Source organism: Diabrotica undecimpunctata, chromosome 8 (assembly GCF_040954645.1).
Source record: "Diabrotica undecimpunctata isolate CICGRU chromosome 8, icDiaUnde3, whole genome shotgun sequence".
NCBI classification, from domain to species: Eukaryota; Metazoa; Arthropoda; class Insecta; order Coleoptera; family Chrysomelidae; genus Diabrotica; species Diabrotica undecimpunctata.
The window spans coordinates 18,658,718-18,681,031 of NC_092810.1; the positions used below are offsets into that span (position 1 = coordinate 18,658,718).

General features: G+C 33.4%; 1 protein-coding gene across 2 annotated transcripts in view; it reads left to right on the forward strand.

Moving 5' to 3' along the window:
• Positions 1-264: 264 nt before the first annotated feature.
• The window catches only part of LOC140447248 (E3 SUMO-protein ligase PIAS2-like), a 33,643-nt gene continuing 11,593 nt past the window's right edge, over positions 265-22,314 (forward strand). Inside the window, exons 1-8 of one of the 2 annotated variants that reach the window (XM_072539793.1) lie at positions 265-525; positions 1,188-1,354; positions 4,283-4,391; positions 6,360-6,550; positions 7,656-7,863; positions 10,345-10,585; positions 11,286-11,517; positions 18,987-19,162. In XM_072539793.1, the coding sequence (XP_072395894.1) occupies positions 496-525; positions 1,188-1,354; positions 4,283-4,391; positions 6,360-6,550; positions 7,656-7,863; positions 10,345-10,585; positions 11,286-11,517; positions 18,987-19,162 (1,354 nt within the window). In that variant the 5' untranslated portion in view covers positions 265-495. Of the gene's footprint in view, positions 526-1,187; positions 1,355-1,596; positions 1,724-4,282; positions 4,392-6,359; positions 6,551-7,655; positions 7,864-10,344; positions 10,586-11,285; positions 11,518-18,986; positions 19,163-22,314 lie in introns of those variants that run through there. The other variant, XM_072539794.1, reaches the window with a different exon arrangement.

Consider the following 22,314-nt stretch of genomic DNA (forward strand, 5'->3'; position numbering starts at 1 on the left):
TAACATAACAAGAAAACCCAAATAGTATAGGAAAAATATATACCTATTGTAGTTTAGAATAAGGTTTTTTTTTGATATTTTAGGATTATATTTTCCCTTCCTTTAAAATGAGTTTACAGTCCTAGGTAATTTTACGTGCCTTTTGAATTTAACGCATGTATATATAGTTACGCACCCTGGCACTAGGCGATGCGCCAATTGTCGTTTTACTTTTTAACACGGACTGGCACTGCTAGGTGGAAGTGTGCTGTGGTGTTTGTGACACATATCATCACTGTGATAACCGGTAGTGAAATAATTAAATAAAAACTATTCTTTTTATATAAAACTTTTATTTTCATTTATGTTTTATGATGCCAAAGATCAAGCCATAGAAACATTTAAACAGAATAGACAATAATATAAGTAACAAAATTTGTTTTTGAAAAGTTTGGAAACATTTAAATGCTGGAAACTGCATTGGACTGTGCGTTTGAACATTTTCCCCCTTAGAAAATGTCCGACAACACCAACGTTGATTTCCGGGTAAGTTGCTGGATTACAATTGTTTTCAATAAAATTTTAAACAGAAGAGGTATCAGGTAGGTACATAAACTATTAATTTATATTATGTACCTACTTCATTTTGTTACTTAAAGTGCAACATTAGCGATACATAAAGAAATAACTAAAAAAGTAACTTATCAGTCTTAAGGAAACAAATTAATTACCAATGAAAATTTAAGTACAAGATTAACCAGCATGGATCATTTAATTGAAATAATGTAACCTGAATAACTCTTCTTGTCTGAGTAATTTATTGTAGGTTTTAATGGATTACTGGTCCTAAATAACCCGATAAGCCACTACTGAAGTACTATGGAATATATTCCATCTGTTGGTCTTGAAGATTTTTAAGCTGTAATTCCCCATTGACTCACCTGTCTCTTCTAAATACCTAGATATTATCTTATTCACTTTTGTGCCCACCATTTCGTCTAATTTAGCTTATCTTTAAAGTATCCCCATTGAATTTACAAACTGGTAGAATTTTAAATTGTTGTTCACCTTTATGAGTTTTGTTGATTTCTTGGCATGAATTGTTTGGGGACTTTTTATGTAGTACTCTTTTTTGTTTTGTAAAAAACCATAATAAGCTAATAATGAATTAAGTTATAATAATAATATAATTAGTAATTTATTTTCAGACTATGCTAGCAGCCTTCCGTGTGTCTGATTTACGAACGTTAATGAGTTTTGCTGGTAGAAGCAAAGCAGGAAAAAAATCAGAATTGCATCATAGAGCTGTAAATCTTCTTAAAATTAGATCTCCTAATATACTAATCAAGATAACAGAAATCTATAAAGCAATCCAGTAAGTAAATATGTAAGATCCAAATAGTAAGACTTTTTGACACATCTGCCAACACAAATAAGCATAATTTAGAGTAGAAAAATTGTAATAGGAACTTAATTTCCATATCAAGCTTTTTTTTAGTATATATTTAAAAAGTATTAGTTTTTGTAACTAATAAGGTGTATATAATAACATTTGACACATCAATTCCTAGTATTTATTTTACATAAAGCCATTGTTTGTCAAAATTTCCGTTTTAGGTAAAATGCCACGAAAAAAATCTAACCTCAATAATGCATGTAGCAAAGAGGCAAGACGTAAACGTATTGCAAGAGCTAATAGATTAGGCAAACATACTGTCCAAATAAATGAAGATCAAACAATCAGGTCAGAAGACCGGTATTTATATAATTAACTCTGTATATTTTTTCTCCAATCCTAAATCCTAATATAATATATAGATAATTTAAGATTAGTCTTAAATTTCATACTGAATGAAATTCTTGGTTCTGAGTTTCATAAGAGATAGAATATTAACAGCATTAGATATTTTTCAATGTATAAAAAAAGTTAAAACAACACACTGCATTATAGTGCCATCAAAAGTGTGTGTTTTAATTACACAGTATATTGAGAAGTACCGTTTTATCAAGCCACTTTGGCTTTACTCTGATAATCATAAAAAGACTCACAAGGAACCAAATTTTAGACCCCAACTCACAGAAATTTGCACCATTCCAGCAGGGCAGTCATTTTATGATTATTTTAGGTAACATTAAGTATTTTATTAGAAATAATTTTGTAGACAGTTTGTCAATAATGTTTTTATCATAAAAGTTTGGAAAAACAGAAAATTTCCCAAAACTTACCATTACTTTTATAATATTGACTGTAAAGTTCATGTTTATTTGCTCCATATGGATAATTTTGGTACTCATCTTCTTCTGTAAATTCCTTTTACCTGCTATGATGTCAGATGTACTCATGTTCTTAATTTGTTTGTTTTTTTTTTATTGTGAGGAAATACAAGAGATTGAATTGAGGTAAGACAATTTGATAATTAGGTACTCAATGACTGAACTAAACTTGATTCATGGTCTGTTTACCATTATATAAGATACCGGGTATTAGGTCAAATAATGTTTATATAAAAATGCTGAATCAACAAGGTTAACCTAAAGTATATCGAAATGTTATGAAACAAGACACATGTTGTAACAATAGAAATGTATGCTCTAGTTTTTAATTGTCCTAATAAAGTTTGATAAACAACTATTTTAATTTATTAAATAACTCTTAAGCCATTTTATCAATCTAGGATATACAGTATTGTGTGAATTAATGTGAACAGAGATTGAAATTTAATACTCAAAGCCTTATTAGGATATTGTTTAAAACATATGCTTTGTGTTTTATATCATTATTATATTTTGTTGTATCTCAGGCTATGTGCAAGTTGGTGTTATTTTCATTGATTTAACTATGCAATCAGGTTTAACTTTTTAATATGAATATCACTCCTAGGAAAAGACAAAGGATCATAACACTTAGTGAGCATACACCAATGACCATGAGTAAGGGACATTGCGAAGGAGTGTTGTGTAAGTTTGGGTGCAGTAAACAAAATAATTAAACAAAAAAAAAGAAACAGGGTGAGTTGAAGTGTAGCAGAAAGGAAAATGTGGAAGAAAACAGAAGACTATTCCTCGAGATGAAGCCTTTCTTTTGCGCGATAGCAAACTTCATCCCAGAAAAACAAGTTATGACCTTCAGCGAGATCTAGAAAAGGCTGGAATAAAAATTCACGACTCAACAGTATGCAGACATCTCTTAGAAGGAGAGAGAAGAGTTGTGAGACCAAGAAACAACTTCTGACAGCGCCTATGATTAAAAAAAGACTAAATTGGGCAAAAAAAATACGCCCATTGGAGTGCAGAAGATTGGACAAAAGTGCTATTTTCTGATAAGACCCACTTCCTAGTGCAGGGCCAGCAATCAAAATTCGTATGAAGGGCAGCCAATGAGTCACTTTCAGCTAGCCATATTAACCAAACAGTTAAACATCAACAAAACAACATTAATTAAGTGGTCCCATTTAGTAAATACAGAAATATCGTTTGTGTCATATCCCCTCATTTACATATCTCTGGTTTGTTCACATTAATTCACACAATACTGTATTTCATGTCACAGAAGATTTCAGATATAATTCTCAGTTCTTCATGGCTTCTATTGTTTTGCGGCAAATATTTACCGCAAATAACTCTAAATTATTTGCCTAGATCAAAATGGGAATCTGATGGTACTGGGACAACCCCAGTACCTTGGCCAAATTCCAGATCCAGATGGGCTGATAGCCAGGCCAAGATCCTTCGAGATTTTAGCCGCACTGATTTGAAAAATTGTCTCTTTGCGATGTTAATTACTTGCTCGTGCTCTCTGATGATCATTTCCCGACATAATAAAACTCTCAACCGGCGATTGGATTCCGCTTCTCGGCTTTTGTCAATCTAAATAAATTATTCGATGTTGTTTATTACAATCGATTTTTTTAAGACGCAATTATTACAGAGAAAGTATTTTACTCAAGGCAATTTGAAAATACAGAAAAACACTTCAATTTTGTTTATTCTCGTTCAGAATCGTTCTTCGAAGATTTTTTAAACTCAAATTAAAACCTTACAGAATACTATATAACTTACAAAAAATACAGAATTGGATTTGAAATACGTGAAGTAAAACTTTATACAGAACGAGACAATTAAAGTGCTACAGAATTTTTTATCTCTAAAACAATTACAAAGCTATTCTTTAAATTAAAACGAATTATTTAGAACACACTTTTAGATTTGTTCTAAATTACTGCTATTGACACTATTTCATATTAAACTAAAACTAAACAGATTCACTTTTGCGTTTAATGATTATTTTTGTTTGTACTTTTAGACAGGAACTTTCAAATGGTACTTCTGGAGCTCCTGCTAATAGAATGCCACAACAGGATAACGTTCCGACTAGTGTTCAGTCTTACGGTGTCGACAGTAGGCAAACGACAGTAAGTATACTTCGTCCACATCTTTAGTGTCACATTATAAAAATTATTTCGATAACAGCTAAAAAACTCTTGTAAATATTCTATTGTTGTGGAATTATCAATGACCCAAGCTGACAGAATCGGCTTGGGTGCTGGAATTTATATAGTTTTATTATTTCTGATATTTCTGGTAATTATAGAGAGTTGTAGTATGATAAAGTAACACTTAGATCCAGTGCCCACGGTTACTGATTTAAAACAACGGTTGAAAACTAATTTCATCTGCGATCAGTTTACAACCTAAATAAAACCTGTCTCCGCCCACGAAGCGACTGGTTTTGAATCAATTGTGTTTATTTATTCGAGCACTTCTGTGGTTTTACCATGTTGAGTTCCCTCGAAGAAGACATGCTTGATTACTATGAGTACCGCAGGGTTCGTACAGTTTATAGGGATTATTGGGTTACTTCCTACTTTGAAAAGAATGCAAAATCTCGCCTATTCGTAACAGCAAAGAACTGTCTCAGACGGATAGAGAGTTCATTGCTTTTTATAGAATGTCGAAAGAATCTGACCTGAAGTTGGCAAGAATTGTGAGCCCATTGGTCGAAAAAGATTAATACAAATATGAGGGAAAGTGAATTCAAACAGCTTTTAAAATAGTTATTTTCAGTTTTTCTAAAAACAAACTGAAAAAAAAACAGTGTTTTGTTTCGTCTATGCCTCAGAGACTTTACTGCAAAAGTAACGAGCCCCATCTGTCCCTTAAAAGACAACATCTGCTTCTATCATATGCTACCACTACATTAAGTAATCCTTCCAACCCTATATACCGTCTTACTACCTCTGTACCTGATTACTCCATTAGAACCTCCTTTCGCATAGTTATGTAGCCATTCCCGCAATTACTTGCCCATCTATTAAAGAACACTGACTTATCTAACTCTGCCCATCCCTTCTCGGACCAAACACCGCCCTCACCATTTACATCAAATATGACATCCCATAAACAAATAATGTTTTATAAGTGTTCAAAATGATCACCATCTTCTTCTAAAAATTTATGAATTCTTTTCATTAAGTTATGTCTTGTAATTCTGGAAATATAGTCGTGTGTTAGAGAATTAAAAGCAAGTAAGACTATCTGCATCATATTTTCCTTTGTCGTAATTTAACCACACATGCTAAAATCTAAAGGAGTCAAGTCCGGAGAGCGAGGTGGCTAACGAAACGGACCCTGATTTACCATCCATCTATTATCAAACATTTCGTAAAAATTGAAAAATTGATAATTTGAATGGATATTTCCTTTGTATGTGTGTCTATATGCCGCCCGCCTATCTAACCGTGGTTTATGTCTTGTGAGTTATAATGAAGTCGCTCTGATGAACCCCTGAGCGTGAAAAGTGTCCTACCTGTACAATCCTGTATGAATGAATAATAATATTTATATGTAATTACGTGGCGAAAGATTCCAAACCAAAACCAAAAAAAATCTTAAGACCTATCCCCCATTCTAGAGGTAGAGTAGGTCTACAATTACTAATTATAGTGAATATATTCCTATCTCTTACGAATATATTCATTCTTTGTTTTATTTATTTAGAAAGATTACTCCCCCTCGTAAATTGCAGTGTGGACTTTCTACACTGTGATGTGAAAAATTGATCATTTCCATACCGCGGCGTAAATACTTGGTGTTTGGTTTGTAAGCATTAAGGTGTCCGTTTAAAGATGACAGCGTGTGGGCCAAGCTCGGTTATTGTTGATTTCAGTTAAAAATTTGTGGTTTATCCTTACTATATGTATTTATATACGTTTAAATGATACTTGTTCTCCTCAACCTTTATACCCATTTGATTTTTGATACCTTGTGTTTGTTTATTGATTAATTTTAAAAGCAATAATAACAAATTTGTCTGATGCTCCAATTTTGGCTAACGCAATTTTTGATTTAATATTGAATGAATAATTATTGTTTGGTTTCAGCCTGCTGCCCAACCGAGTTTGTACCAAACAAATATGTATGCGCATTACCCCCAGTATTCTCAAACTAAGCATCAACAAAATGTTATGGCTTATCCCATTCACCCAGACGTGAAGTTTCGAAAGTTGCCATTTTATGATGTTCTAGCTGAAATATTGAAACCTTCCTCGTTAGTTCCTAATAATAATCAAAGGTAAGATATGTCAATCTAATTTTGAAATTTTAACCAGCTGTGCTGCTAAGAAACATGTACTATTTCGCTTATTTGAAAAAGTATATTATTATATATATATATATATATATATATATATATATATATATATATATATATATATATATATATATATATATATATATATATATATATATGGCAAAGTTCACATTTCAGAAAAAGCGTGCTGTCGCTTTAATAAATTGAAAAGCCAAATGCTCCGTGTATGAATCGGTATCATTAGAGTCTTATAACGCGTTATTTCTGCATAACCTTGCTTCGTCAGAGACTTCGGCTTCGGCCAGCGAACGTCTCTGCTTATTTCCCACCTGAAGTGGTAGGTACAAAAGGTGTCATATACTTTGATGGATATTTATAGAGAATTTTTTTTAATCTAAATTTTAAACTGTCTATCTATGTAATACCAAATAAAAAAGGCTTAAAGTGTAACCTCATATGAAAATACAAATTGTAGAATCTTTATAACTTCGGACAAACTTTTGTTTGAACGCTTTTTATGCAAACAATCTGGACACACTGCAGAGTTCTGGCATAACCCTCAAGAAATATCTAGCAATCACTCTCCAAATATAACTTCTAGCCATGTCCCAGTTGATCCTCCTTCTAGTATGTCTCCCCTTCGCTCTCCTCAAAAGAAGAAATCTGCAAATAACACTCCTACTGACTTACTTGTCAATCCCAAAATATCAGTCTCAAACAGCAATATATATATATATATATATATATATATATATATATATATATATATATATATATACATATATATATATATATATATATATATATATATATATATATATTCCTTTTAACTCTTGCATCAAATGAACCCATTCTGCTGACACAAGTCTTGAATCTCCTACTTTATCGGTTCCTTCTAGCCCCCCAACTTTGAGTCCAAAAATGCACTACCTACCACAGCTTTAGTAACTCCTAAATAAACTACTAAAAAGAAATCAAAAACTGATTACAAAGAAATTGGTAAAATAAATCCCGCATACTTTAATTATTAGAACTAATTTTAAATACAACGAAAGTTTTTTATATTCAATATTGATTTTGTTTCTAGAATGCAAGAAGCCCACTTTAAATTTAGTTTATCGCCGCAGCAGTCAAGTGATATAGCCAGCAGTAGGGATACTAGACCTGGAACAATCTGTGATTATTTAAAGCAAGTACAACTCCGATTTTGCTTGTTGGAAACAAGCTGTGAACAAGAAGATGCTTTTCCCCCTTGTATATCTGTTAGAATAAATAATAAGATTTGTCCGTTACCTGTAAGTACTTTTCAGCTTTACGTATTTTAGTAAATTATACTGATTTAACCTTTTCATTATTGTGTTATTTTTAATACATTACAATATTATTTGAACGCATTCGTATTTTTAGATATTACTTATTCATACCTATTAATATGCAACCAACATATCGCGTCTATAACCTAGAATATTGTCCTTGGCTGCGTTCACCGGAATTAATCCGTTTACGCTTGGTATACTAAGCGCTTATTCAGCTGTAAGCCACAAAGAAAGTGGCCAACAATTAAAGAAGAGCGAATAACGAAATAATAAGGAAACCTCCAGTGAATTTGAAGTTTGTTATATTTTTTAAAATATTTTTGATTTAAATAAAGTAAAAATAAATTCACTATTTCAAGTTGTACTTTAACACTGTTTCAACAATATATATATTTATATACATTGGGATGCCTACTAATAAATTGTGAATTTTTTCACGTTCCATTATTTTAGATAGCACATTGTTTTATTTATATTCAATTTCACTATTTGCCTCACATTATTAATTCAAAAAATAACCGTTTTCAGCAGAGACCAAGAGATTCAGCGAAACAAAATCTATGATTAATAAAATGGCGACCACTTAATCAGCTGCTGAGAGTTAGTGAAAGAGAGGAATCATTTTTATTAAATTTAAACCTCACCTTTATCAGCAACCTGCACAGTTTCCGAATTTACAGTCACTCTTTGATCCTCTGTCTCTTCCATCTGGATAATATTTTGTTCATATATTGAATGTGGAGACATTTGCATATTACAATCCTGTGTCAGACAGTCTAAGCTACTTTCGATCATTGTGGAATTTGACCATGCACTGGAGCAGCTTGATGAGTCAAAAACCGGTGACTGTAAAGACTGAGCATGTTGATTTAGGGCTGTTATTGTTTTTGCATCTTCTGTTGTTGTATGTGTACTAAAAAGTTGGGGTAATTTTTTACTTTCTCTGCCCCATCCTGATGCTCATGACATTTGGTATACTTACGTATTTTTCGCTGTAGATCACGAAAATGTTCGAATTTTTTGTCGGAAATTCTCTTTTTGGGGCCACAAATCATTTTCGTGATCTATGGTCAAAAATACATGTTTAAGTAATTCTGTACTTACTTTCTGGGCTTAATGTATGTATTTAGAAATGACATTGAATCGAAGTACTTCCATTGTGGGGTAACAGGAGCTCCGGAAACTTATTTCTTAAATTTATCTAAATTCTCTGGCAATTTTTCACTGAAAAAGTATAATGCAAAAAACTCATTTACCAGTAATTTTCTTCTTCAAGTGCCATCTCCGCGGCGGAGGTCGGCAATCATCATAGCTATTCGGACTTTTGAGACGGCTGTTCTGAAAAGTTCATTTGATGTACATCCGTACCACTCTCTCAGGTTGCGTAGCCATGACATTCTACGCCTCCCTATGCTTCTCTTTCCTTGGATCTTTCCCTGCATAATCAGTTGGAGCAAGGTGTATTTCTCTCCACGTGTAATATGTCCGAGATATTCTAATTTTCTTGTTTTTATTGAATTTAAAATTTCCATTTCTTTGTTCATCCTTCCCAGAACCTCTTTGTTTGTGACGTGTTCTGTCCATAATATTTTCAGAATTCTTCTGTACACCCACAGCTCAAATGATTCCAGTTTTTTCATTGATGTCGCATGTATTACCAGTAATACAAAACTGCAATTAGGCAGTTTACTTCGAATTACACAAGATAAACATACCGGTCATTTGAAGTTCTTCTGAAATTTTTTTTAGCTGTTTTGTTTCATGTTTTGGTATTTAAACTGTTTATTGGATTTATCATAAATGTGTGGGTAACCCCGAATTAGACCAATTAACAACTCATATTTATCTGAAATATTGAAATTATACTATAATATCCTTTTATTATTTTATAAATTATTAACTTAACGTCCATTGTATCAAATAATCAACAAAATTCTGGACTTCTCAACTTTACAAAATAAAACTGGAAGGCGGGACACAAAATTCTTTTTTTTGATTGGCCAGATGCAAGTAACGCACTGTAAAAGATGAAAGTTGACCAACTCTTCCGTTCCAGTGAGTTTCGCTTACGTTCCGTCATGCGTTTCCGTTCATTTATAAATAAGAGTACACAAAAGTCTATGTTGATCTTTTCCAGTGCGTCTGCGTCTACAGTCCTTCTTCTTCTTCACGTGCTATCTCCTCTAAGAAGGTTGGCAATTCGCACTTTCGACACTGCTGCTCTAAAGAGGTCAGCAGAAGTGCAGTTAAACCAAGCTCTCAAATTATTCAACCAGGAGATGCGTCTTCTTCCGGGACTCCTTCTACTCTGTATTCTTCCTTGCATTATTAATTGCAACAAGTTATAACGCTCACCCCTCATGACATGTCCCAGATATTGCAGTTTTCTGACTTTAATTGTATTACAGTCCTTCAAACTATAAATCCAGCTTAATTATTATAATATATACCTTTTTGCAGAACCCAATTCCGACCAATAAACCGGGTGTAGAGCCTAAACGCCCACCACGCCCTGTAAATATTACTGGAATGGTAAAATTAAGCCCTACAATTGGAAACCTTATATCTGTATCGTGGGCCGCAGATTTTAATAGAGGATATGCTCTAAGTGTGAGTTTAGTTCAGAAGCTAAGCTCTGTTGAATTACTTCAAAGACTGAAAAGTAAAGGATCAAAAAATGCTGAATATACAAGATCCTTAAGTAAGTATTTGATTAGTTTTTCTTTGTTATTTGTATTTATTGGAATTTTGGGTAAGGATCCAATCTCTGAAGAAAAACAATATCTGAGTGACAACCTCATGAACTAAAACCATTAAAACGCCTCTACCTCATTATTGTTCTGAAGCTAATTTACTAATGTTTGTATTTTGAGAACGATTTCCGAAGTGGAGATTGAAACGTCAATAAACGTATTTTAACCTTTAATTGTGGCTTATTCTCATTTAAATAGTAGCCTCTACCTCAGTTTAAATCTTTTTTACTCTTCATATCTTTATTTAATAAATTTTTAAAGACTTTTCTAACGAAATAAATCTTTCTTTTCGCTTTTTTACCAGTGGATTCTACTAGGACAAAATCTCCTTCAGGTGTTCCTCTGCAGATTCTAAAAATTGCGTGGGTCAATTTTAATAAAAGATTCATCCCTTGATGATGAATCTAGTAGTGGCTCTTCTTAGGAGGTTTCGGAATCTTTAGCAAATACTTTCTTCTTAATTTTTTGTACTTCCTGTATCTTAGATCTCCTCTCTCCCTTTTTTGCTTTTGTCCTGTACCTTTTTTCTATTGCCTTTTTCTCTGGGGTGTCAGTCCATCACAAGTGTATCCAATGGTGTAGAAATTTTTGTAATAAAAAAATCGTTAATAAATATACTGTATTTTTGACTAAGAAAATAAATTTTAGTTAAAGAGAAACTCAACGACGATGGCGACGAAATAGCAACTACGTCTTTAAGAGTTTCGCTAATGTGCCCTCTCGGTAAACTGAGAATGACCACTCCATGTAGACCTATAACCTGCATGCATTTACAATGTTTTGATGCCTACTTATTTCTGCAAATGAATGAAAAGAAGCCCACTTGGAGTTGTCCCGTATGTGATAAGCCTGCATTGTACGATGATTTGCGGATAGATGGGTGAGTACAATATTATACTAAATTTATGTTTTTCTTAAATATCTCGGGAATAAACCACACTTTATATTTCTAGTTGTCAAGTTTTAAGTATTATAGCGCGTGCAATGATGAGGCATACGCCAAAAACATTGTTTTGAGAAAACTTAAAAAAACCATTTTGTCCTGAAGGGTATCTTTCAAATTCAAAGGCAAAATTTAGGTTATTGTAAATTTTGCATATCAGGTTTACTTATGTTGAAATATATATGAATGTAAGACTCGTTTAGACATCTTGTTTACAATGAGCAGAGTTAACCATAAATTCTATGATTCCTATAGACAGGTTAAAAAAGAATATAATAAGAAACTAATAACAAAACGATCAAAGCTATATGAAAACAGGATGTCTGAAGCTGCCAACAAAAATAAATGCATGTGGCAAATTGTTAGTGAAATTAATGGTCAATTAAAAAGTGTAAATTCAATAAAACTAGAGGGTAGTTCTCAAGAGATTGCTGATAAATACATGATCCACTTAAATACTACTTTCAATAACACTTTATCTCAATTACAATACACTGGACAACATTGCAAGTAACATAAATTCAGTGTTTGTCGCACCTGTGACAGAAACTGAAATTATGGATATAACTAAAAATTTAAAAAACAAAATGAGTTGTGGAATTTATGAAATACCCACTAAAATCCTTAAACTTTGTATAAAGGAGATAGTGAATCCTCTCACTACAATCATAAATAGTTCACTAAAATCTGGTGTATTTCCTGAATGCCTGAAAACTGCCATAGTAACACATGTTTACAAAAAGGGTGATCCTAAATTAATTAATAACTATAGACCAATTAGCATTCTATGTTCCTTTTCAAAAATCTTAGAAATGACTATGTATAGGCGGATAACAGAATTTTTAAAAAAATGTCATATTATTAGTGCAAATCAGCATGGTTATCAACAGGGAAAATCAACTCAGACTGCGATTTTTCAATTTGTCTGGGATATTTTGAAATGTACTGAGATTGGTCATATGATTGGTCCTTTACTGTTTGTGATCTATATCAATGATCTTCATGGTCTAGTGGCTAATACTACTTCCAGCATAACAAATTATGCAGATGATACAAACATTTTAGTCAGTGGTAAAGACATGTCTGTTCTAAGCGTTAATGCTAGTTTAGAGTTCCAGAAAGCTAAAGACTGGTTTTCTATGAATAGGTTGGTTTTAAATCAAAATAAAACAGATCTTCTTTTGTTTAAGACAAATTATGCACATTCAGATATGCCAAACAGTATTATTGTAAATAATGACACTTTAAATATTAGCAGCAGTACCAAATTTTTAGGATTATATATTGACAGTTTTTTATGTTGGGATAAACATGTTGACCAGTTATGTATGTCTTTGAGTAAAGTGATTTACAGCTTTAGAGTTCTAAAAAAATACATGAATAGTAACTCATTAAAAACAGTGTATCATGCTAATTTTGAAGCAAAATTTAGATATGGTCTAATAAATTTTGGCCACAATAGGGACATAAATAATGTATTTCTGGTTCAGAAAAAAATAATCAGAGTTATGTTTGACTTAAAAAGTAGGGAATCATGTACGCTGTATTTATTCAAGAATGCTTACTGTTCCTATATAAGAATAAAATACTCTTTAGGAACTTTGAGCCCAATAGTATAGTAAATACCAGGTTATATAATTATAAAATTCCAATACACAGGTTAAGTATAACAGAAAAAAACGCTCTTTATTGCTGCATCAAATTGTTTAATAAACTGCCTGAACCTATTAAAAGGGAGGAAAGATTAAGTTTGTATAAACATCAAATATTTAAATTACTGGTAGCTCTTGAGCCATATTCTGTGGAGGACTATTTGTATATGTAACGGTTAGGAATAAGTAAATAATATTTTCGTTTGTGACACTGTTTTTTTTTAAATAATTTTATGTTCACGGAATGTATATTATTTTCTAAAAATAAAGATATTGTTATGTTATGTTATATTATGTTATATAAATAACATACACGACACCATAATTTTTTTGAACGAGTATACATAGTCAGGTATATCATACACTGCTTAGTTAGTATGAATATTGTCTTCTGCATCACTGACCCATTTTTGACAATTGACATGATGCTAGATCAAATGTTTCAGTCTGGATCGGTAAAGTATTTTGATACATTCCAGGAGCCAGATTTAAATCTATAGATGATGCCGACAGTCCAGATTTTACTAAATAATATTTTTCCATTCCAGGGATGTCTTGAGTGTGAATTTCACATGTCTTTGTTTTGAGACAGTTGATAGAGAAATATACAATAGCTATAGAAATATAAACAATAGCTAAGAGAGTAATGGGTTCCTGAGAAAGGATATGTATGAATGAACGTACACCAAAGTAAGGACTGCTGTCTGATTGACCGAAAGTTTTCCAATGGCGGTTGGTTTTCAACAAGACTGTTCCCTTATTCACCTGTTTAACCTTGTTAAGGATGTACTGACAGAGAAGTTAAGAAAGGGTACACCTTGGTCAATGCCCTTTGCGGATGATATCGTGTTAGTAGAGGAGAGCAAAGAAATGTTGGAAGAGAAGTTGGAGGGTTGGAGAGGGACCTATTGAAAAGGGAGGAAAGGTTAGCAGTTCGAGATGGAGGTTCAAAAAAAGTCGATCCAGTCGCGGAAAAAAGCTTTCTATACAGCTGTGGCGTCAAATTTGTGGGCTTCGTAGCCGTGAATTCCTGAATAACCATTTAACAATTGAGAACGTTGATCTCACGGCTGTTGAAACGCGGTATCATCGAAATTGCTGGATAAAATTACGTTTTCGCGCGACGGGTGAGACATCAAAAAGACAGATTTTCTGCGAAATATACCAAGCAATGGAATACGTTTATGATTATGTTGAGAACAACGCTGATGAATGTTATATTAACGTAAAATAGCTGCAGGAACAGATTGAAGTAGACTTTATTCCGGATCGAAGTACAATAAAAACGATTACAAGAGGAATACGGTGACGAAATTGTAATTACTTACCAGGATTGGAGACGAAAATATTTGTTTTCGTAATACTGTAACCTGAGCAAACTATTTACTTAAGTATATAAGCAATTTAGGCCCTTCTGATTGTGTCTGAGAGTTTAGGTGCGGTTCTTTCAAAAATCATAGAAGCTGTTTGTATTATCTTTAACCTTCGAGTGGTAACGTACGGTCCCTGACACCGAGGTAGTAGATTTTTCGCGCTAAAACTCAAATGCGCATATTGTTTTGTCCGCGCGGTCAGGTAGCTTTCGAATCCTCATCGCACTATTCAGTCTTGAAAAATCTATGGCCGAGGTGGAGGAAACACCATGAATTTAATCGTCACGTTCGAACTCGTACTGAAGTTCTACCCAATCTGGCAGGACCAAAAGGTGATATTAGGCGAAAATTGGCGATAAAAGAGTTTTGATAATGTTTTTTTATTACAGATATTCTAAAAGAAATAGAATGCACCAATAAGTTCATAGCATTGAAACGCTATGACACAGTCAATAACAGAACGGCTAGGCCAATTGATCTTATAGAATTAAAAACTCTGTTTGGGCTGTTGTACATATCTGGCGCTAACAAAAGCAATCATCAGAAACAGATGGAAGGTCAATGGAAATTTATCGCCTTACGATGTCACTAAAGAGGTTCCAGTTCATTTTAAGACACATTCGGTTCGATGACAAAAGTACCAGAATATAAAGGCAAGAATTCGACAAGTTGGCCGCGATATGTGAGATTTTTGAAGCTTTTAATTCTAATCTACCGAAGCATTACAATCTTTCAGCATATACTACGATAGATGAAAAAATAGAAGCCTTTCACGGCAAATGTTCATTCAGAGTTTACATACCGAATAAACCAAATCGTTACGGTATAAAAATATATGCTGTAGCAGACGCTGAGATGTATTATACGTCCAAGATGGAAGTATATGTTGGTAGACAGCCAGCAGGAAAATGTGACGGTTATATTACAATAATAATAACTATATAAAAATACAATTATAATTTCGGTATAGATGTGTACGCTGTGAGCTCAGCAGAACGTTTGTGTCCAAATCAAATCGCAGTTGATTCCAGCGCACACCATTGACGTACACGGCTATCGCTCTGCAGTGCGCGCAGCTCAGTAGGACCTAACAAACCGTTCTCATAGAGAACCATTTCTTTGATTTTGACGAACGTGCGCGGCGTTCGACTGACTGTGAGTTATGCGTCGCTCACTGTTCTAACAAACCATAGCTTTAGGTAGTGTGATATGATATATCACAAGGCATTTTGACCATTGTTATATTATTCTTTTTATAAATAAGGGAGATATGGAGTGTATCCCACAAGATACATAGTCAAATATCCAAATTTATTGTAAAAGTTTATTATGTATCTTATAAGAAACATAGTCTAAGATTTTAGATGAAACCTCACAATAAAAGCAGAAACTAAAAGTACTAAAACTAGTTTTTTAATAAAAATGGAAGCAAAAAGTAATAAAGTAAGATATGAATTTTTCATTCTAGTCAAAAACAACCAAAACTGTTGTAAAACTTACTTATATGCTATTATAAAAAGAATTAAAACAATTTCTATCCTTTACTAAACATAATCTAAGAGAACATTTTGAACATGACCAGTGTGTCTCTCCTGATTTGCAATACTACACCTGCCTTTGGTATCATAAATAGGAAAATGATCAACTTTATCAAATCGTATTTCCTCTGATGGTCTTGGCAGAACGCACTTTTTAATTTCTTCGTTTCGCTCGGCAAACACTCTCTTATTTTTTCTGTCCTTTGCTGTTAGAGCCTCTGCTATGCACTGTCTAAAATATTTGAGAGTATAATCTTTGGACTTGTGTTGTAAAATATTTTTATCCCTTCTATACAGTATCCATGCGTTATTTATACAAATATCTAGTATTTGTGCAAATACGTAGAGGTACCAGCGACGAGTTTCTAGGGGAATTCTGTAAAGGCTTACCAGCATGTCCATCAGATCTACTCCACCCATGTGAGAATTGTAGTGTTTTATGAGAGAGGGACACGGGATTTCAATTTTTGCTTGCTAAATTTTATCATACCTTTTAATTGTTTGAACAGGTGAAGAAGATATAAGATTCTTCTAAGACACAATTTTTTAATCGATCCTTTCTCATTGTTCCCAGGGCTAAAATTCCATAATCATGGCGAAGAATGTAAGACAAATCAAAACTTGAAAAGAAATTATCGACATAGATAACAAAGAGCGCCGGTGATTTCATTCATTGTGTTAAAGCAACAACAACTTTAGTCCTTATTAATCCTAAGGAGTCTTCTTTTTGTGAAAAAGTATGTTACCTAAAAGTATCATCCTTCCCCTCATAAACTATGAAATCGTACACAAACCCTGAAATGCCGGCTATAACAAATATTTTAAAACCCCATTTTTTTGGTTTTGATTTTATGTACTGTCGTCGCGAACCACCCTTTTTCCTTTTATAAGGGACCATCATCTCGTCGATACTTTGGCGTTTTTCTTCTACTATAATACAACAATTTCTTCTCACTATGTCAAAAACTGGGCGAATTCGGTAGTACTGATCGTTGTTTATATGATCGTTATTAGCGAAGTGAATATAACGGCGAATTTTCTGATATTCTTTGAGAGGCATTATTTCTGATATTTTATCTTATCTGAAGTTTACACTCCAATAGTCCAAGTATGATTTCATAGCTACTATACCCATCAAAATCTGTATCGCTATGAAGTCACTTATCTCATCTTTAGTAACGCTTATCGACTTGCCTGTTTGCTGAACTGAATAAAAGTTTGTATTGTTGACAATCAACTCTAATAGATCGTCTGAAAAAAAACATTTTGAAATATTCTAATGGTGACTTTAATTCATCCACCACAAAAAAGTTATGGTTGAATTGAAATTCGTCTTTAGTACAGTAGTATTCAACCAAATTCTGTTGTTTCGTGCGTTTACTTTGTAGTTTGAATTTAGGTTGGTTAGTATTGTCGTTAATCTCTTTAGATGGTCCAGGTGTCTGATGTTGTGATCGTGTTTTTAGAGGACTCAAAGCAGATTTAGGTATACTGCATATAGATTTAGGCGTACTATAAGCAGATTGATGTGTTAATAGCTCTGGTTTTGAATGTTCGTTTCGGATACTGAATCTGTATCTGATAATGTATCAAAAATCTTTTAACTTCAGAAGGTAAACTTTCGACTTCAGAACTTTCATCGGTTTCAGAACTTTGAGTTTTAGATCCTTTAGTATAACTTTCATTTTCTTCATCGCTCGAATCATCCATATCAGATGAAGGTGGTGTCTTGGCATATTGGTATTTCGCTGAAACCAAGGAAACACCATACTTATATAACTAAATGAATTCATTTTGAAACGTTTCATTAAAACAAATTCTACTAATGTAATTGGAAATGAAGTGTGAGATAGATACAAAACAAAAATATTTCACAATACTGAATATATGGCAAAGTAAACTATAAGATACATAACAAAAAATCGGTTCGGTATTACCACTTTTGGATATTTATTCATATATGTATGATCAGAACACATCATCATACTACAACTTCACCTAATGTATTAAAACAAAATACTTATTTTTACACTAATACTGAATAACACTTACCAGCCTTTTTCTAATCGGCGTTCACTAGGCAACCATCTTATAAACAATTGTGACTTAACTTTTAATGATCACTATAGATGGCAGCACTATCGGAAACATGGGCAAGAGTTGCTGCGAGTCTTTGAAAGAAAAGTATTGAGGACCATATATGGCGGAGTAAACGAACAGGGTCTGTGGAGAAGGCGATATAACTTTGAACTCTATAGACTTTTTGGTGATGCAGATATTGTGAAGACCATCAAAATAAACTGCCTAAGGTGGGTGGACCACGTTATGCGGATGGATGAGAGTGATCCCACTAAAATAACTATGCTAAACAGGCCGGTCGGAAGAAGAAGGGGGCGATCTAAACTCAGATATCTGGACGATGTACAGGAAGATCTGAGGGAGATTGGAGTGAGGGGCTGGAGAAGACAGACACTCGATAGGGAAGGATGGAAGAATGTTTTGAAGCAGGCCAAGGCTCACGAAGGGCTGTAGCGCCAACTGATGATGAGATGGCAACACTATTAGCTTTATGAGTTTATTAGACGTATACGCAACACAATTAACAAACAATAGTGAATAAATGATTTAAGAGATAGACAATTTGAATATTTAAGATATTCATACAATAAGATACAAATCCAAATTAAGGGTTAAAGACATTTTTTTTAGACATTTGTATCGTGTAAAACGTACTCTACTACATTATTATGACTGTCAATAATTTTTCTTTCTTGGTCGTCGAGAAAGTTATTATTGATTAACTGTTAGTTATATTAATTAAATTGACCATTTTTATTTCTTAGATATTTTACGGAGGTTCTGAACTCTCCGATTCTTCCTTCAAACTGTAACGAAATGCAAGTGAACAAAGATGGTACCTGGTGTGTCCAAGCCAATGAAAAACTAATCGCAAAAGTTGACCAATCCGCAGTTATCAATATTGATGACTCTGTAGAAATATATGATATTAGTGATGTTGGTAAGTAAAAATCTTTGCATATATTTTCAAAGTTCAAATTACAATATATCCAAAAATGAAGAATATTAAGTAATTTGTTTGCTTACACAGCGTGTAGGAGCCTCTTCCAGTGGAGAGTTTCTTTTCTTTAATTAGCAACTGTAAATGTTACTAATTTATTAAGAATAGTTTAATTAAAAAGTATGTAAAAAGCAATAATAATAAACACAATCACTACTACATATCACATAATTAATGCAGAATTTAAAATACAGTTGGTTTTGCTTAAACATTGAATCTGTTAGCGAGTACATTGTGATGCACTTTTATCCATTCACCATATTTGAGACTAACTTGTTACAACTTATTTTTCCGAATGCACTTCAAGATCTTTTTCTATAGAGGAGGATGTAACATACCCCATAAGCCCATATGTCCATATTGGCTTGAGCATCGCCTTGTATTATAAGCAGTTTGTTATCCGATGTTAATTTAGAATTTCGACCAATCAACCAGTACGTATCTCTAAATTTAATGCCCAGTTGTTTTCTTTTGGTAAAGATGTATTTCTGCCAGGTTATTTGTTTGTCAAGATGAATACCTTAGTATTTTGTGTCATTTGCCTTACTTAACTGCTTGCCATTGAACGTAACTGGAGGACATTCCACATTCCCACAGGAATGGTTGGTGTCCACCTTTGTAGCAATACCAAAAACAGTATATGCCAAAGATTGTTCAGACTATAGGACAATATCACTAGTAAGCCATACCCTCAAAATATTTCTAAAGGTGATTCATGGAAGATTATATAGAAAACTAGAAGATGATATGGATGATACTCAGTTTGGGTTCCGCAAGGGACTGGGAACGAGAGAGGCATTGTTTGCTTTTAATGTCCTCTCTCAAAGATGCTTAGATATGAACCTAGATATTTATTCCTGTTTCATCGACTTCGAGAAGGCATTCGACAGGGTCCGACATGAAAAACTAATAGAAATACTGAGAAACAAAGATATAGACAGACGAGACTTACGAATCATTATCAATCTGTATTGGAATCAAAAGGCCAATATAAAGATAGAAGAACAAAAGTCCGAAAATATAGATATAAAGAGAGGAGTAAGACAGGGCTGTGTTCTGTCACCATTACTGTTTAACGTGTACAGTGAAGCCATATTCCAGGAAGCGATAGCGGATCTGGGTGATGGAATCTCTGTAAACGGAAGAATAGTAAATAACATAAGATTCGCTGATGACACCGTTATAATGGCAGACACCCTGGAATCGCTACAAGAATTGGTAAATAGAATTAACGATTATTGCATTAGATACGGACTAAAAATAAATAAGAGAAAAACTAAATTCATGATTGTCTCAAAAACGCAACATGGAAATGAAAGATTAATGATAGAGCAAACCCAAATAGAAAAAGTAGAGACATATAAATATCTAGGAACCTGGGTTGATGACAAAAATGACCAAAGCAGAGAAATCAAAGTCCGAATTGAAACTGCAAGGCAAGCATTTGTGAAAATGAAGACAATGCTTACCAACAGAGACCTTCAGTTGCATCTCAGATTGAGGGCTCTAAGATGTTACATATTTTCTATATCTTACTATACGGAATGGAAGCTTGGACATTGAAGAAACAACACATAAGGAAAATAGAAGCGTTCGAAATGTGTTACAGAAGAATATTAAAAATTCAGTGGGTTCAAAGGATTACCAATGCTGAGGTACTACGACGTCTAAATAAGGAGTTAGAAATTATGAACAGCATAAAAAGAAGAAAACTAGAATATTTGGGTCACATAACCAGAGGAGAAAAAATATGAGCTGCTGAGAATTATTATGCAAGGAAGGATCCAAGGAAGAAGAAGCATAGGAAGAAGACGCATCTCCTGGCTGAAGAACCTTAGAGAATGGTTTAACTGTAGTTCACTACAACTTTTCAGAGCAGCAGCCAACAAAGTGACCATAGCCGTTATGATATCCAACCTCCGATAGGAGATGGAACTTTAAGAAGAAGAAGGAGGGCATTCATCCGTTTCATTGTGAAGGTTACATGTATTGACTTGGTCTCATATAATCTAATTCTCCATTTTTTTTTTAACCAAGTTTCTATTTTATCCAGGTATTTTGTAAATGTTCTGACGCTTTTGTGGGATTAAAGTCCATAGCCAGTATTGCGGTGTCGTCTGCAAAAGTAGCAACTGTGTTACCTACAGCTGAATGGGAGGTCTGCAGTGGACATTAAGAATAAAATAGGCCCTAGTACGCTTCCTTGTGGAACACTTGCTTTGATAGGGTCAAGGTGCTTTACCAGGAAGTATCTATCTGATAGGTAGGATTTTATTAGGGAAAAGAAAGGATATGGCAATTGTGTCTTTATCTTATAAAGTAGACCTTCATACCAAACCTTATCGAAAGTTTGACTGACCTCTAGGAAGGCTGCTGAGAGATAGGATTACCTTTCCAGCGCGTAGGAGACTTTTTAGTATTCTGTGGACCTGCTCGATTGTCCCATGCTTTAACCTGAAGCCGAATTAGTGGTCCGGAATAAGTTTAGTTTTTTCTAAGATAGGAATCAATCTTATCAATAGAAGCTTTTCGGATACCTTTCGAAAAATCAGCAGCAAACTTATAGGTCTATGGGATTTTAGGTATTCTGGTTTTTTCCAGGGTTTGAAGTCAGGATAATCTGTGAAATTTTGCATTGACTCGGAAAGTAGCCTGTTCCGATGATGGCGTTAAAAATGCGCTGCGGATATTTGTACCCTTTTATTGTACATTCTTGCTATAACTTGCCTGTTATCAGATCAAACCCTGGGGCTTTTTTTCGTTTTATATTTTTCATAATTGTATTTTTCATTTCGGTAGGCATGAAGTTTTTAATCGGTAAGTCCAGTTGAATACTTATGGCAAAAAAAATAGACACCTAAAGGGACAAATATTTTTTTTAATATTTATTTATGGAAGTAAACATTATATTATTCTTATTATTTGATAACATTATAAACAAATTTGCAATGCAATGTCATTTTGGGGCCTAAAAAATATATTATATTTTTGCAAAATTTTGGAGTACGCTTAATTCGTAGAACAATTTTAACACTTGTTTTTAATGCAGATTTCACTCCTCTATAAAAAGTTTCTTATAACTTTTGATGTAA